The 15,695-nt window shown below is 64.3% G+C and overlaps 2 protein-coding genes across 13 annotated transcripts in view; one reads left to right on the forward strand and one right to left on the reverse strand.

The window, feature by feature from the left end:
• The window catches only part of RTEL1 (regulator of telomere elongation helicase 1), a 34,666-nt gene that overhangs the window by 3,719 nt on the left and 15,252 nt on the right, over positions 1-15,695 (reverse strand). For 6 of the 10 annotated variants that reach the window (XM_047067850.1, XM_047067849.1, XM_047067848.1 and 3 more), the window contains exons 11-31: positions 13,151-13,189; positions 13,005-13,083; positions 12,310-12,407; positions 11,666-11,721; positions 8,503-8,577; positions 8,349-8,430; positions 6,219-6,351; positions 6,002-6,115; positions 5,875-5,915; positions 5,634-5,737; positions 5,380-5,457; positions 4,951-5,028; positions 4,373-4,519; positions 4,183-4,298; positions 3,922-4,045; positions 3,684-3,831; positions 3,317-3,474; positions 2,622-2,717; positions 1,155-1,356; positions 820-960; positions 142-258 (exon numbers count right to left, since the gene is read on the reverse strand). In XM_047067850.1, coding sequence (XP_046923806.1) covers positions 142-258; positions 820-960; positions 1,155-1,356; positions 2,622-2,717; positions 3,317-3,474; positions 3,684-3,831; positions 3,922-4,045; positions 4,183-4,298; positions 4,373-4,519; positions 4,951-5,028; positions 5,380-5,457; positions 5,634-5,737; positions 5,875-5,915; positions 6,002-6,115; positions 6,219-6,351; positions 8,349-8,430; positions 8,503-8,577; positions 11,666-11,721; positions 12,310-12,407; positions 13,005-13,083; positions 13,151-13,189 — 2,226 coding nt within the window. The remainder of the gene's footprint in view (positions 1-141; positions 259-819; positions 961-1,154; positions 1,357-2,621; positions 2,718-3,316; positions 3,475-3,683; positions 3,832-3,921; positions 4,046-4,182; positions 4,299-4,372; positions 4,520-4,950; positions 5,029-5,379; positions 5,458-5,633; positions 5,738-5,874; positions 5,916-6,001; positions 6,116-6,218; positions 6,352-8,348; positions 8,431-8,502; positions 8,578-11,665; positions 11,722-12,309; positions 12,408-13,004; positions 13,084-13,150; positions 13,190-15,695) is intronic. The other 4 variants (XM_047067854.1, XM_047067855.1, XM_047067852.1 and 1 more) reach the window with 3 other exon arrangements.
• On the forward strand, positions 7,160-11,815 carry LOC124503082 (uncharacterized). Of its 3 annotated transcripts, none has more exons than XM_047067860.1 (5): positions 7,160-7,918; positions 8,975-9,191; positions 9,442-9,606; positions 9,741-9,978; positions 10,772-11,231. In XM_047067860.1, the coding sequence occupies exons 2-5, from the start codon at positions 9,151-9,153 to the stop codon at positions 10,916-10,918; spliced, it is 591 nt and encodes a 196-aa protein (XP_046923816.1). In that variant the 5' UTR covers positions 7,160-7,918; positions 8,975-9,150; the 3' UTR covers positions 10,919-11,231. The 3 variants fall into 3 exon arrangements, 2 of the variants coding, with proteins under 2 accessions (XP_046923816.1, XP_046923815.1); XR_006960105.1 differs by lacking the exon at positions 7,160-7,918 and adding an exon at positions 11,340-11,815 and having other exon boundaries at positions 8,467-9,191; positions 10,772-11,012; XM_047067859.1 differs by lacking the exons at positions 7,160-7,918; positions 8,975-9,191 and having other exon boundaries at positions 9,209-9,606.

A 15,695-nucleotide genomic window follows, 5' to 3' on the forward strand; every position in this document is an offset into this window, starting at 1 on the left:
CCCGAGGGAGCTCCCCTGGCACCCTTCACACCAGCCTGCTCCCTCGCTCTGGGGTCGCAGAGCCAAAACGGCACCCGCGCCCCCCGGGGAGGACGCCAGGGCTCTTGTGCTCTGCTTCGAAGCCTCTCTGGGGACTGGTACCTGCCGGGGCTGGTCCGGAGACCAGGTGAGGCCTGCCTTGATTCAGGTGCTGTCCAGGGTCCAGTTGCCCGGCTGCACCCTGGGACAGGGTCAGCTTTGGGTCACACTCCCTCCTTCCTGAAGAAACGGGGACACACAACGAACCACCCAGCTGGTTCCCAAGGGTCTGGAGTGCTCCCTGGGGAGGAGGCAGGTCTGTCCAAGGGGAGACTGACACCCGCCACCCTCCTCTGACCACAGCACGACCCAGGCTTGAGCCCCCACCACAACCAACTGCTGCCAAGGGACCAGCAGAGACACCCCAGTGGGCACCAAGCCCAGAAAGGAGAGGGGTGACTCTTTTGCCGGAAAGTCCCCTCCTTGGGGCCAAGGGGTCTTCCTAAGCCAGCTCGCTCCCCACCCCCCTCCCTGATACCTATCCTTGGGGAAGTCCCTGCTCGGGGGTGAACTGTTTGCAACCGGGGACACAGGCTCCCAGGCTCTGACGTGCAGGGCCCACTCCTGGCAGACACAGGTGGGGACAGGGTCCCAGCCCGGGCCATGCATGCTCTGGGGGACACACACCTCACCATCAGCGGGCCTCCATGGGTGAACAGTCCCACCCACGAGCAGGGAGGCTGGGCCAAGCTAGCATTGCCCACCACCCCGCCCCCCGGACCCGGGGTACCGCCCGCTCACCCCTGGGGGCCTGGGCTGACGGAGCGCCCCGCCTCCGAGGAAGGCTGTGCTCAGGCCGGTAGCCGCAGCCATGGCCTGTCCACTGCAGGCAGACCTCCTCAAACTGCTGCTTGTGGTGTGGCCGCACGAACTGGTAGAAGCCTGTTGGAACGGTTCCACCATGCGGCCCCCGCGTGCTGAGCTGGGTGGAGGGCTCTGGGGTCGGGGGCCGTGCACCGGAACCTTTTCTAGGGAGCAGGGACAACCACGGACCCTGGTGCCCGCCCACAAGCCCCCCTCCCCGCCACGGCTGCCGCACTGCCCCCGGGTCGGGGGACCACCGCGGGCCAGGGCACCTTGCAGCAGGCCGTGCTTCTTGGGATCCTCAGCAAAGAGTGGGCCGAGACAGGCCACCAGAGCCTCAAAGTCGTCAGAGCCCTTGTAGTCCTGCAGGGCCCTGGTGAACGTGTCGAAGCTGGCCTGGCTCAGCGCCTGCTTCACGGCCACCATGAACAGCTTGGCCCTGCCCGCCTGTGTACTGGCCGCCGGCCCCTCCTGCTGGACACAGGGCCAGGGGCCCCATCAGTCAGGACCCACCCTCCCCTGTCCCAGGGACGCTGGGCTGCTGCCGTGGAGCACAGGCACTGGGAGGGACACCCCGGCTCCAGGGCACGGCTGGCCTGGCCCCAGGAGGGAATCCACAAAGACAACCATGCCCCTTGGAGAGCAGCAGAGGCCAAGTGTAGTTTTGCTTCCCCTGGGTCGGGGGCTCCTACTCCTCAGCCAAGTTCCCTGCGCCCACGCAGCAGCAGACAACCCCAGCCCGAAGGATGGTCAGATCACAGCCAGAGGGCACTTCTGACCAGATGGGGGACCTAAGACATCACTGTGCCTCACTCGTGCTGCACAGCTCAGGCCCGGACGCTGCCGGGGCTCTCAGCAAGAGAACACGGAAACCAGACAGGAGGGGTCCAGGCTCCCCAGTCTCCGCCCACTCCACCCACTTCCTGACAGCAGCAGTTCCCAGACGCCCAGGGAGATGGACAAAGGCAAGTGGTGCATGGGGCTTTCCAGAGCTTTCCTGGTTCAGAGGGACTCAACTGCCCTTAAATCCTTCATCTGAGGCTGGGAAGGCAGACCCTCCCCACACTCGGGCACGTCAGCACCCACACTTGAGCCAAGGGCTCAGCTCAGGGGGAGCTGAGCTGGCTGCCAGCCCCACACCAAACCCGCCCAAAGGGCGAGGGCCCGACGTCTGTCCAGCTGGACCTGTCATACCACCCACAAAGTGGTCTCCAGGAAAGACAAAAGGGAACGAAAGGCCCAAAGCTGACCACAAGTTTGCAGGACTCCAAAGTGTGGAGGAGCCACCCCCGGTGGGAGGGACCCCGTGGGCCCCGGGCAGGGCCGCAGGACCCCATGCCGTTGCTGGGAGCTCTGCGGGGTCTGAAAGGTTGTCAAGATGAGAAGTTAAAATGCAAAAGAGACCTGGAGCCCATGCACGCCAGGCCCTGCAAAGATGCTGGGAGGCAGGAGGGAGGCGGGAGGGGGCCCAAGCCCGAGAGGAGGGTGAGAGGAGGCCCTCAGAGCTGTCAGAATAGGCTCACCTACTAAGAGATGAGGCTTAAAAGACCCTCCTTTAAACACTGCAGCTGAACAAAGGTGGGGGGGGGGCAGGCCTTGGAGAGCCAAGGGCATGGGGCCAGGCTGCACCCCTGGGAAGGCAGCAGGGAGGCCAGGCCCAGCCACACCTCACACTCCCCGGTCGGCACCGTGCGTCCTGGGGCTCCCACCAGACCCCGTACGTGGGACGCTTCACGTACCCGGCTGCCCACCAGCCTGATTTTCCTTCTGCCTCCTTTCCGCTGCTGTGCAGGCCTCTTCTCACGTGGGAGGGACAGGGTGGAGACATGCGCCGCCTGGGGGGGGACACGCTGCGGTCCTGGCCACGCCCTCAGAGCCCCCAGGCCCCTTGCGACACTGCCAGGGCCCACCGTGGGAGAGAAGAGCCCTCTCCCGGGTCCGCCCCACCAGCCTCCCCCGTGGCCCAGATGGGAAGGGTACGGAAGGGATGGGGGGAGGGGCCGCCCGCTGTCGCAGCCGGGCTCACCCCAGGCCCCAGGGAGCAGGACTGGGAGGGGAAGGGACTCTGCGGCAAGCAGGGCACGGGGGCTCCAGGTCCGGCCAGAGCTAAGGGCTCCAGCGCAAAGGCTCCAGGTGAGGAGCTGTGTCCCCCCTGCCCATCCCCACCCCCAGCTCAGGCTCCCAGAAAGGGCTGACCTCTGGGGCAGCAGGAGCTGGACTCTGACTGCTCGTGCCAACCCCCAGAGAACCAGCAGGGGCGTGTGGGGCAGCACCAGCCGAGGACCGGGGGCGGGGGCGGGGGGGCGTGCCAGGGGTGTGCCGAAACTCAACCACCCGCCTGACCAGGGGGTTTACAGGAGGGAGAGTAGATGTGCCCCAGGCTTGGGAGTGGGGGGGGGGGGGGCCACGGGTCTGTCTCTGGGGCCTCCCGCACCTTCTCCTCCCCAGGGGAGGCCTTGTCCCCAGGCCCCCCAGCCAGATGCTCGCTGTGTTCCAGGGCTGCCAGCAACCCCACAGGCCTCTGCTGAGCGAGGGCCAGCTCCCGCCCGTACTCCACACACAGGCTGCTCTCGGCGTCCCTGGTCGGCGACCCTGTGGGAGCACAGATATCAGCAGCAAAGCCCGTGGGAGGAAGGGGGTGATGGGGGGGGGGGGGCAACAAGTCAGGTCCGTCCCAGCAACACTCAGGCTCAGCCAGGCACTCTGGTCACTGGACCGAGCGCACCGGTAGCCAGCGGGAAGCACCCCAGGCCCCCAGCCCGCAGGGCCCCTGCCCAGCCGTGTCCCTCAGGCAAACGCACCCGCGGGTCTCCGCCTCAGGCTGGGGACGTGCACATCCAGACTCTTGGCTTTCCTGGTGGAGAGGGGGCCGGGCGACACGGCCACCATGACAGCACCTTCTCCCTCACCCAGACTTGGGGCAGCGAGTAGGGGGGCCGGCACCGGCATCTGGACAGTCACAGAGAGGTTGGGGTCGCGCACAGACCCATCCCCTGGGTAGGGCGTGAGGACGCAGCCAGCTGGGCATTAGGAACTCACATTTTTCTGGGCGACACGGAAGAACTGGGCCACGTCCCGGATGACGTGGCCGAAGTTGTCATACACCTTGACGTGGGGGCGCACCCAGGAGGGCAGCTGGGCTCTGGCGTCCGCGTGAGTGAACCTGGCGGGGCGTCGGCTGTCAGACGGGGAGCCCCGCCCACCCCATGGCCCACGGCCCACCGCCCAGGCTCACGCTCGCTGAGGGAAGGACCAGAGCCCAGCTGGCCACCCTCGAGGCTGCGTGGAGAAGAGCCGCACCTGTGGTCACAGAGGAAGATGGCCCCGTAGTCGTGGCGATGCCGGATCACCCGCCCGATGGCCTGGTTCACAGCCCTGGACGCCTGCTGCCGGTACCACTCGTGCCCGGAGAGGAGCTGTTGGCGGGGGGCTCAGTCATGGGGGCTCTAGACCCTCCTCCCCACTCCCACCCAGGCCTGTGGCCTCTCACCTGACCTCCAGGCCCGCTGCGGCCCTTCAACTCGTCCAGGAACTGCATCTTGAGGACCACCCGGGGGTCCATGCGTGGGGGGTACGGCAGGCCCGTGACGATCACACCGCGGCCGTTCGTGTCCGCGAAGTCTAGCCCCTCGCTGGCCTGGGGGCGTGAGTACTCTTTTCCCCGGTCTGCCTTCCCCAAGGGTCTGCCCATGCCAGGTCCTCACAGCCACGCACGTACGGGTGGGGAGAAGCCTCCCACCCTGGGCCAGGCCCTACCTGGGGTTCACGGCTCCCGGGGTCTCACACTCCCGGAAGCTCCTCCACCCTCCCCACCCGCAGCCGGTGAGGGGCGCTCACTCTCAGTGCCTAGACCCGATGCCCGCCGAAGGGCTGTCCAGCCTGGGATGCCAGGGCTGCACCCTCCTCACTCCTGCTTGCTGGACACGGGGCACCAGGGAGGCGGTCGGACCGGCCCATCCCACCGTGTCACAGCCCCCAGGTCACGAACCGTGAGCTGCCTCCGACACGAGCACCAGCCGGGGGAAGACAGGCCGGCGGGTGTGGGGCACAGACCCTCAGCAGCCTCACCTTCCCCCGGCACACAGCCAGGAAAGTAGCCCCGCTGGACCCGGGGGAGGCGACTCGAGCGTAATAAGCATCCACCGCCTGGGAGGAGACACCGGTCAGCTCCTTCCATCCACGGAAGCGAGACCCCAGGTCTCATCCCCTGAGATGAAGGGCTGTCCCGGCTCGGAGGTGGGCGAGCAGAGTTCTAGAAGCTTCCTCATGGCACAGGTTCCCAGGCTGACCCAGAACCTGTTCAACGTTTCCCAGAAAGCACAGGGACCCCAGGGCTGGGGGTAAGGGGGCAGGGGAGGCTTGCTTCGATGACGGCCCCTCAGACTCGAGGGTCTGGGGCCATCATCCCCGTGCCCAAACTTCCTAAGAGGTGACCCGTCAGGGCCAGTGGCCAGCCTGGGGCAGCCATGATGGGCAGTGGAGCCCGAGAGCTCAGACCTCTGAGAAGCCACCTTTGCTCCTCGGCTCCACAAATAGAGGCTTCAGGGACTCCAGCTTCCTGGCAAAGTCACGGGCCTGTGAGGAGAGACAGGGAAGGGGGTGCCCATCACACCCGTCACATCTGGCAGGCGGAGGGCCACATTGCAGTCACCTCTGCCTTCTCACACAAATGTTCGTGCTCCGGCCCTGCCAGAGCCTTGGCCGTCTGGGGCTCCCCTCCCACCCCCAGGACACACAGAGGAGGGACGTACCCGCCAGAACTCCAGGCTTTTCTCCATGACGGGGTAGGAAGGGAAAAAGACCAGGAGCCCATGCGGGACCACGCGGGCGATGTTGCCTACAAGCGCCACCGTGGCTGTGTCAGCGGGAGTAGGTGCTCAGAGAGGCTGCCACCGATACCCCCTGGGGACAGCAGGCAGGGCAGGGACCCCAGACACTAGGGAGTGGGGTGGGACCTCAGGATGGAGGCCAAAGCTTCCCACGGGCACTCACCTAGCGCCTTGCCGAGGGAGGACAGGCATGCATCAGAAAACCTGCACAAAGCCAAAGGCCCACCATCGCGAGGGTTCCAGCAGGTGGCACACTGCCCGCCCACCTCCTTACCCACCAGGCCCCCTACCGTTTGTCAAAGGCAGAGCTCAGCTGGGCTCCATCGGGGCCTTTGGTGACGATCCCCACCCAGATCTGGTGCTTGTCGATGACGTGTGGGTTCTCCAGGCAGACTGGGAAAGGGCTGGGGCAGCAGGGTGGCCCCCGTGAGCTCCTGAACCCCAGCACCTGGCGGCCCGCGGCTGGCCCTGGGACCCCCGCCCCCACAGGGCACAGGGCAGCCTTACATCTGCAGCTCCAGGGCGAAGGAGGACACGGGGGCCAGTGTGCCGCTGGTGAGGATGAGGGTGCGGACGCCCTGGCGGACCAGCTCGCGCATGCTGTGGCCGGGGCTGAAGCACCAGTAGCTCAGCACCTTCCCTGCGAGGGGGAGTGTGAGGCTGGGTGGGACACAGGAGGCCTGCCACAGGCCGCCGCTGGGCCCCGCAGCCCACACGTACATGTCTGAACACGCGGACCTGCCTGAGCCCTGAGCTGAGGGTCTGGGCCAGGGCCCCTCTTTCTTCCTTCAGGCGTCCTGGGAGCATGGGCGGACCCAGAGCAGACCCGCAAGGGGAGCATACTGGGGGTCACCTCCAGAAAGGCCAGCCAACCCAACCTAGACTTGCAGACACGGACGTGTGGCTCAGGGCACCGAGAGCAGGCAGGCAGGCTGCCATCACGTGCCCCTGGCTGAAGGGCACACCTGGAAAAGGAAGCAGAGCCCAAGCTCTGCTCGAGGAGGAGGAGGGAGGGGCCGTGCTTCCCGGAGGCGGGGTCAGTGCTTCCCTGGAGGGGCGGGGTCGGCGCTTCCCTGGAGGGCGGGGCCAGCGCTTTCCCGGAGGGGACCGTCCCCCCCCCCACGCAGGCAGCGCCAGCGCTGAAGTCACCGGCAACAAGACAGTGGTGTCCAGAAGCGGCCGTTCCTAAAAGTGCCTGCCTCCTACTGGCCCCCAGCTGGGTCCGGAAGCTTAGGAAATTAAACCAGCACAAGCAGAATGACTTTAAATAGCACTCCAAAGCCCACACCAGGTCAAGGGTCAGCAGGGCTGTTTCCAGAAAAGAACCAGTCCCCTCCTGGGGCCAGAGAAGGTTTTTCCACCTTCAGGTGGGAATCTGGCCCGAGATGGGGGGGGGGGGGAGAGCGGGGGCTGGGTGCTCTGGCCTCTCCCAGCAGGGCCGGCCCTCCCCTTGCTCACGCACATCCTTGCTTCTCGGGAAGGTCAGCAATGAACCAGCTTCCCACAAACGCCCAACTCGGGGCGGCTATTTCTGAGAATTCACATGAGCTCCGAAGTACACAGGACACAGGGGACACCCCGCCCCGCTGGCCATGGATACCTGCATACCCTGCCCGCGTGTGAGTGCTCCCCCAGGGCGGGGAGGGGGGGCAGGCCCCAGTGCTGGCGCAAACTGCTTCCTGTGACCTCACATCACGCGAGGGTTGCGCTGGTCTCCCTGCCTTTCATGGAAGCTACTTCCTGCTCTGAGAGGCCAGGTGACCCGCCGAGGGCACCCTGTGACCCTCCTGCTTGGCGCCAGCCTTGCCCATGGGCCCAGCCCCGCTCTTCCTGCTCGGCTCCGTGGGATGGCTGACGGCGGCATGGAAGGGGGTGTGCCGGCAGGGCTGGGGGCTGGGCCCGGAACACAGACCACCGGCCATGCTGAGGGGTGACCGGGACAGGACAGTGACCTGACCTTGGGACCCACTGCCCCAGACGTGTCTGGCAAAGCCCACTCCAAAGGCCAGGCTGCATGGGGTGCTGAACTCTGCCTGGGATTGCCGGGACACTGGCCACCACCAGTGTGGACCACACCACACCACAGGGACACACACCTTGGCCAGGACAGGCCAGCCTAGCCTCACACCAAGAGCCACGGGATGCCTGACACAGACCCCATCCTCAAGAGTCACAAGTGGCCCCGTCTCCAGGACACGTGGAAGCAGGTAAGACCAGTAACAAACCTGGAGAGTGGGACGTGGGGTCAGGGTAACAGAGGCAGCACCAGAGGGACCGAAGTGGCCATCACACATGACCCCGGGGTCTGGAGAGTGGCCTCGGCCTGAGCTGGCCCCGCACGTGTCCGCTCGGTGGGACGGCATTAAAGCAGCACACCTGTGCTGACGTGAATGTGCCCGGGTCTCCCCTCCCCGTGGGGTGGGGGACCTGGCTGTGCCCTCGCTCCACGGAAGCCCTTCAGGTGACTCTGGGTAGGCCCTGTGCCGTCGGCCAGCTCTGAGGCCCTTCTGTCTCCGCCAGCTCTGTCTGGTTGAGCTGTGGGGTCACGCGGGGCAGGCTGCGCCCAGGGCGGGGGGGCCGGGGGCGCTGTGCGGAGCTGGAACAGGGGAGCGCGGCCCCGCCCCCCAGGCACCATACCTTGCTTTCTGGCCGCTGTGGCATTCCAGGCGTCTGATCGCCGAGCTGTCCTCTGGTGACCGGCATCAGGGTGGATGTGCACCTGGAGGGACAGAGGGGACAGCATCCCGAGACCCAGCCCCAGGGTCCCCCCCGTCCCCGAGGCAGCCCCTACCTTGTAGGATTGAGAGACCCCAGGCCCCATCACGGAACTAGACACGCCCTCCGCAGGGTCTGCACTGAACACAATCTGAAAAGCAGACGTAGGGGACAAAGTCAGCAGAGACACGCTGGTCACACAGCGTACAGCAGGGGCCACCACTCCTGAGTCGCCCCCACACACGGGACGGATGCTCAGGGCATTGTCATCCCCTACCCTGCCTTTGAGCTCATGGCATCCCTGCTGTGGGACTCCAGGCCGAGGGGCAGGAGTCGCACTTGCCTGTCCCCTCTCCTGAAGGACCCCACAGCACTGGAGACACAGCCATCCCGCAGGGCCCCCTCTGTGGTAGCTAATCCATGTGCTCTCACAGGGAGCAGGCCTGGGGTGGTCAGGGAGCCAGAGCAAGGGACTCAGTTCACCCCCAGAAGTAAAAAGACAAAAGCGACCCCTAACTAAAATAAAGAGAACCGTACTCTTGGCCAAGGCAACAAATGGAGAAAAAGAGTCGAGAGGTAACTTTGGGGAAGAAGGCGCACGACGCTGGAAGTTAACAAACCACGTGGCGGGACTGCTCAGAAAACCGAACGACTTTTACAATTAGAAGGAAAACTTAGTAAGACAGTACCAGGAGGCCGACAGAAACACCAAGAGTGCCCCAGGATGCCCTGGGGCCCAGCGGCTTCCTGTCCACGGCTTTGCAGGTGAGCAGGTCTCACGCCGCCCCAGGGCAGGCTGCACCTGCCCCATCCCTCCCGAGGCTGCCTCTGTCTGTGTGGGCTGCAGACCCCCTTTCTCACCCTACCTTGAGGGGATCTGAGTTTCGCGAGGTACAAGGCTCTACAGCCCGCCTGGGGGTGCTCTCAGTGCGGCCTGTGACATGGGCTACCTGTCTGGCCAGCCCACTGACCCCCTGCAGCCCCGGGGCCAGCCCAGCACACCCCCTTCCCACAGGAGTCCGGTCTGGGAGGAGCAAGAGCCCGGTCACACTTCCTCCAGCTGGAAGGGACACACCAGAGAGAGAACCTGGCCTACAGGCAGCACCGGGCAGGCAGGGACACGGAGCCATCTGCCAGGCCCACTGAGAGCGGCTGCCAAAAGAAATTCCAAACCAATGGGGTAGGGGTGCTTGGGTTCCAGTGAGTCTGCGGGGGAGAATCTGGGGAGGGGAGGGGGCTGCGTGGGACCGGGTTTGAGCTCAGGGCACCTGTGGAGGGGACAGCAGCCCTAGCCCAGCGCCCGCTCATCTGCAGGGACCCTGAGATCAGTGGGGAGTACACGCAGGGAGCAGCTCAGAGGAGAGGGCCCGCCTGGCAGGAGTCTCAGACAGGGGCCAGGGTACCCGGAGACCCAACAGTCACAAGAGGCCATGGCCCCAGGCAGCAGTGGTCTGGAGCGCCTCAGAGAAGTGCCGGGAGGACAGCAAGGCAGGGCATGGCACGCCAGGACAACACCTACCCACACTTCACACTCAAGGAGACGGAGCCCCAGGTACCGGATCACAGTGGCTCTGGGGGACGTATACCTGCCTTTTCCTGGGCTGCAGGATCACCCACTCCTAGCTCCTCCTCCCTCCCCCCCATCCCAGTTGGACCTCCCCCTCCTGGCCTCCCCCAACCCCAGGCAGACCTCCCAGCCTGGCCTCCCCCAACCCCAGTCGGACCTCCCAGCCTGGCCTCCCCCAACCCCAGGCAGACCTCCACCGCCTGGCCTCCCCCAACCCCAGTCGGACCTCCCATTCCTGGCCTCCCCCAACCCCAGTCGGACCTCCCCCTCCTGGCCTCCCCCAACCCCAGTCGGACCTCCCCCGCCTGGCCTCCCCCCACCCCAGTCGGGCCTCCCAGCCTGGCCTCCCCCCAACCCCAGTCGGACCTCCCAGCCTGGCCTCCCCCAACCCCAGTTGGACCTCCCATTCCTGGCCTCCCCCAACCCCAGTCGGACCTCCCAGCCTGGCCTCCCCCAACCCCAGTCGGACCTCCCAGCCTGGCCTCCCCCAACCCCAGCCGGACCTCCCATTCCTGGCCTCCCCCCACCCCAGCCAGACCTCCCCACCTGGCCTCCCCCCACCCCAGTCGGACCTCCCATTCCTGGCCTCCCCCAACCCCAGTCGGACCTCCCAGCCTGGCCTCCCCCAACCCCAGTCGGACCTCCCAGCCTGGCCTCCCCCAACCCCAGCCGGACCTCCCATTCCTGGCCTCCCCCAACCCCAGCCGGACCTCCCAGCCTGGCCATGCAGGTGTGAAGAAGCACCACAGAGCACAGAGCCTCCTGTGTCTTGTTTCAGCAAGGACCACTAGCACCAAGAGTCCTCTTAAGAAAGGGCCAGCGAGGCCCTCGTCATAGGGTCCTTTTCCTCAGAAAGGGACGGTCCTCGACAGCTGGCCCGGCAGCCACTCGACTGAGGGAAACAGACCCTGGCTTGTCCACTTGAGCTGAGAAGTGGCTCAGCCAGACCCAAAGACAGCTAGCTGGACACACGACAGCACCCTGGGGGGCAGGAGGCGGCCGTGTCCACAGGCCCTGAGGTGTGTGATGTCCCCACTGGTGGCCTGGCTAGGGAAAGGTGGGGTTTGCGTGCGCCAGGAGGGGCTGCCCTCACCCCAAAGTGGATCCCAGAGGCCAGAGTGAGGCCAGCCTGGCCCAGAGAACATGCTGGCCGTGCCTGCCGACTCTGAACGCCAGCCCCATGGGCCCCACCTGGGCTCACAGGCGTTGCCCAAACGCACTCACCCCTAGTATCTGAATGCCTCTCTGGGTGGGCTGGCCCAGTGGCCAGACAACGGGGCTGGGTAGACAGAGTCGATGGCCTCTCACTCTGTGATGGACTCATGCTTTGACTTACCTCTGAAAAGCTGCTTCGAGAAATTACTTGAGAAAAGGTGAGAGCGGACGGTGTGGCCACGAAGCCTGCCTGAAACCCAGGGGACCCCGCCAGGCCCCCACGCCCCCTGGCCCCCGGGGAACCCACCCTGGACCTGACTGCCCAGAGCAGCCAAGCACGGCCCGCTCCCCTAAGGCCTCGCAGAGCACCTCCAGGTAAGAGGAGACACGCTTCAGATGTTGATTCGAAGCACGTGGCGTGGGCGCCTTGGCCTTGCCCCAAACCTGGGAGAAGGAGGCACCCCTCGACCCCCATCAGGACAGGAGACGCCGTACCTTCGCCATAAGCCCACCCTACCTGGATGATGTCTGAGAGCTTCTGCAGCCCCGCCGTGTTGGTGAACGGCCCCGTACCTGTGGGAGCAGCAGACGCTGGCCATCCCGCACCTCTGCCAGGGGAGGCCCTGGACCCTCCGCCCTCAGGAGCCACGAGCAAGCTCGGCCTCAACCCAGTGTTGGTGTGGGGCGCGCCCTTGCGGGGGGGGGGGGGGTAGTTCCCACACTGCTGCCAGAACGTCTCCGGGGGGTCGGCGGGATGAGAACAGGCTCTGTGCTCAAGTACGGCTGAGGCTGCTGGGCCACCCCAGGGCCCAGGAGCACAGCAAAGCGACCGTCTGAGATGAGAACAAGGCCCCACCCAGCAGAAGTGGGCCCACGGTACAGCCTCTGGGTGGACACAGGATGCGGGGGGCTCAGGGGAGAGGCTGGCGGGACCCGTGGCTCAGTCGCCTAGCAGGTGCCTCACCACTCTTCCCCTCCGGGGCTGACCAGGGAACGTGCTTTACAAAACACGTGCCCGCTGAGCGGCAGCGAGGCTTCAACACCCCAGGCAGAAAGGGGGATCTGGGGGCAACGTTCCTGCCTGGGGGTGCAGCAGGCTACAGCCCTGAGTCAAGGCCAGTGTGGGGGCCAAGGTGGCCGCGGGGCCCAATGGGGACTCACGTCCTGCCAGGTGCTGGACGATCTGGTCCAGGGAGTCGAGGATGCAGCCTTTGGTCTGAAAGGTTATCTGGGCTTCGGCAAACAGCTCAAAGATGTAGCTGCAGAGGACAGAGGCTCAGGCAGGGCCCAGGCCGCCCCCTGAGAGGAGGCCAAACTTCAGAGCCCCGAGTGTGAAGGAAAAGGCAAGGCCCCACAGGGCAGCTCGGGGAGGCAGGTAAGCCCTGCCGTCTGGGCCGTGAAGGCCGAAGGGCCTGGAGCAGCTGGGAAGCAAGTGGGAGTCCCACAAGGCTCTGAGCAGTGTGACAGATGGGCTCAGGAAGAAGGCAGGCAGCAGTGCTCCAGCACATTCTAGAACATTCCACACCTCGAGAACCTGAGGCTGGATCCCAGCACAGCTGTCAATTGTGCCCTGAGGAAAGCTACAACCGGCCCCAGGCCACGATCCCTCACCTGCCTTTAGGAAATAAAGCCAGGTGCCCTGGGCTGCTGAGACCACAGTCCTGCGCACCCCGGCCAGCCATCCGGGCCTACGGGCGGCCGGAAGAGGAGGCTGGCGGGAAGATGCGCACAGAAGCTCCTCACTCTGAAGGGTGGCTGCGCTGTCGCCCAAGGGCTGGGCCAGAGTGGGAGAGGCCGGGGCCAGGGCAGCTGGGCACTGTAAGGAGAGCCGGGCACACCCACTGTCTGTCCTTTACCTCCCTGGCTTGGTGACACCACTCTGGTCCCCCGGCAGCTCAACGGCATCGATGGCCCCCTCCAGGCGAAGCAGGATCACTGTGGGCAAGGGGTCGTCAGGTGCAGCCCGCCCGGCCACGCTGCAGCGGGGGAGGGCAGCACTCACCCTTGAGCTTGGCGAGGTCTTCCAACTCCATGCGCAGCCCTGGGAGAGCAGCAAAGGCACAGTCACTTTCCACCGCCACGCACCGCATCCTGGAGACAGGATTCGGGCCGGATTCCTGCCAGTTTCCCCAAGTCGTGGCGGTCTGGAGGTTCGCACAGACCAGTCCAACAGGCTCTGAACCCTTGCAGCCCAAACGCGGGCCAGAAGCAGCGGTGTGAGCTGGCGGTGTCTCACCTCTAGGGACACGGGAGCACACACATACTCGGATGCTCGCTGGAGGCCCAGGACAACGACCCAGCTACAAAGTGTCCCAGCGCCCGCATCGTGGCTCTTGCGAGATCAGATCTCCCGCGAGAGGAAACCAGGACTGCGTGGAGACTTGGCTGGAGCCAGATGAGGGACAGGAAAAGCGTGGACAGGTGAGGAACATCCCAGTCTCCCTCAAGGCCTGGCGGGGCCACGCTAACGGCCAAAGATGGGACCCTGAGTTCAGGGAGGATGAGGCTTAGAGCAGACCGTGTTGAAACACAAGTACCCACTGATGACATTAAAACTACTGTCCTGAGGGGCGCCTGGGGGGCTCAGCCGGTTGAGCGTCCGACTTCGGCTCAGGTCACGATCTTGCAGTTCAGGAGTTCAGGCCCCGCGTCCGGCTCTGCGCTGACAGCTCGGAGCCTGAACCCTGCTCTGGATTCTGTCTCCCTCTCTCTGCCCCTCCCCTGCTCATTCTCTCTCTCGAAGAATAAATAAACATTAAAAAAATTTTTTTTCAACAAACAAAAAACCCCTACTCTCCTGAGGGGGACAAGGGACCAATAAGCAGTCGAGAATAAACTCCCAAATATGAAAATTGGGAAAATAAAGGAAAACAAAAAAACAAGCATCTATTCTGCTTTTCCTATAAAAACAGTATCACCAGGGGCATCTGGGGGGGGCTCAGTTAAGCACCTGACTCTCGATTTCGGCTCAGGTCATGACCCCATGGCTTCATGAGTTCGAGCCCCACATCGGGCTCTGCACTGACAGTGTGGGTGGGGCCTGCTTGGGATTCTCTCTCTCCCCCTCTCCCTGCGCCTCCCCATCTCTCTCTCTCAAAATAAGCTTAAAAAAATTCTTTTTTAAGTTTTTAATTTCAATGATGTCCAATTTACCTTTTTTTGTGCTTGTTAGTTGGCGTCTTTTTTTTCTAAGGTTTTATTTATTCACAAAAATCTCTACACCCCATGTGGGGCTCAAACTCACAACCCCGAGATGAAGCATCACACGCTCTTCCGACTAAGCCCACCGGGCACCCCAGCTGGCATCACTTGAGACCACGGGCCTGTGTGCAGTCCCAGAGAGGGACACCGAGGGGAACGGGCCCCAGGTGTGGGCTGTGCTGAGCGGCCTCCTTCCAGGGAGGACGGGGTGGAAAGGAGAAGAAACCAGTGGCTGCAAAGAGGCCCCGCACACAAAGGGGCTCGCCTGGCGGTCCCGGCCGAGGGTCCTAAGTCACACACAGCTGGCGGGACGGGACAAGAAGGGCACTCTCCCAAGCCCGGGAGCCCCAGCACAGCCCTGAGAGAAACATCAGACGCATCCGATTAGGGCACACGCTGCAAAAGGCCTTATCAACCTTCCTCCCGACTGTCAAGGTTTTTCTTTCTTTTTTTTTTTTTTTAATGTTTTTTTTTCAACGTTTATTTATTTTTGGGACAGAGAGAGACAGAGCATGAACGGGGGAGGGGCAGAGAGAGAGGGAGACACAGAATCGGAAACAGGCTCCAGGCTCTGAGCCATCAGCCCAGAGCCCGACGCGGGGCTCGAACTCACGGACCGCGAGATCGTGACCTGGCTGAAGTCGGACGCTTAACCGACTGCGCCACCCAGGCGCCCCAAGGTTTTTCAAACTCAAGGAAAGTCTGAGAAACTCACAGATGAGAGCTGGTTGGGGGTGGGGGGGGTGGGGGGGGTGGGGGGGTGGCTGGTGTCACGTGGTTTTCCGGGACAGAACAAGGACATCACATGAAAACTAAAGATATCAGCCACTCCACACCCACAGCACAGCCCTTCCCAGAACAAAATCCACATTCCTGAAACAACTGAAAAAGCCTTCAATTTCACTCCCGGAAGGAAAGCAAACGAACAGCACACCGCGGCCCGGTCTATTAGACCGGCAGGATGAAAAGGCCCAACGTCGCATTCTGTGGCCAAGGCTGTGGGGACGCAGACCTCTGCCCACTGCCGGTGGGAGTGCAAACGGTCCCCTGCCACCAGTGATGAGGGGCCCAGGGTTCGACAGCCCAACAGCATGCTTCCCTGTCGACAGCAGCCCCGGATCCTGGAGCTGACCCTGAAGTGCATGTGCCATGTTGCCCTCACGGCGCCGTTTGTGACCGGGGGTGTTGGGAACAGCCTAGATGCCATACAGACGGACATGGGACATCCACAGGGGGGACTCAGGCAGCCGAGGAGGAGGGAGCCTCTGCAAGGGGAGGCCTTGGCAGGGCATGCTAGGAACGAAAGCAGTAAGGTGCAAACACGCGTCTCCAAGGAGCACACGGCC

Source organism: Lynx rufus, unplaced genomic scaffold (genome assembly GCF_022079265.1).
Source record: "Lynx rufus isolate CCGP_SWC_20201006 ecotype Redwood Valley unplaced genomic scaffold, mLynRuf1.p SCAF_8, whole genome shotgun sequence".
Classification (NCBI taxonomy): domain Eukaryota; kingdom Metazoa; phylum Chordata; class Mammalia; order Carnivora; family Felidae; genus Lynx; species Lynx rufus.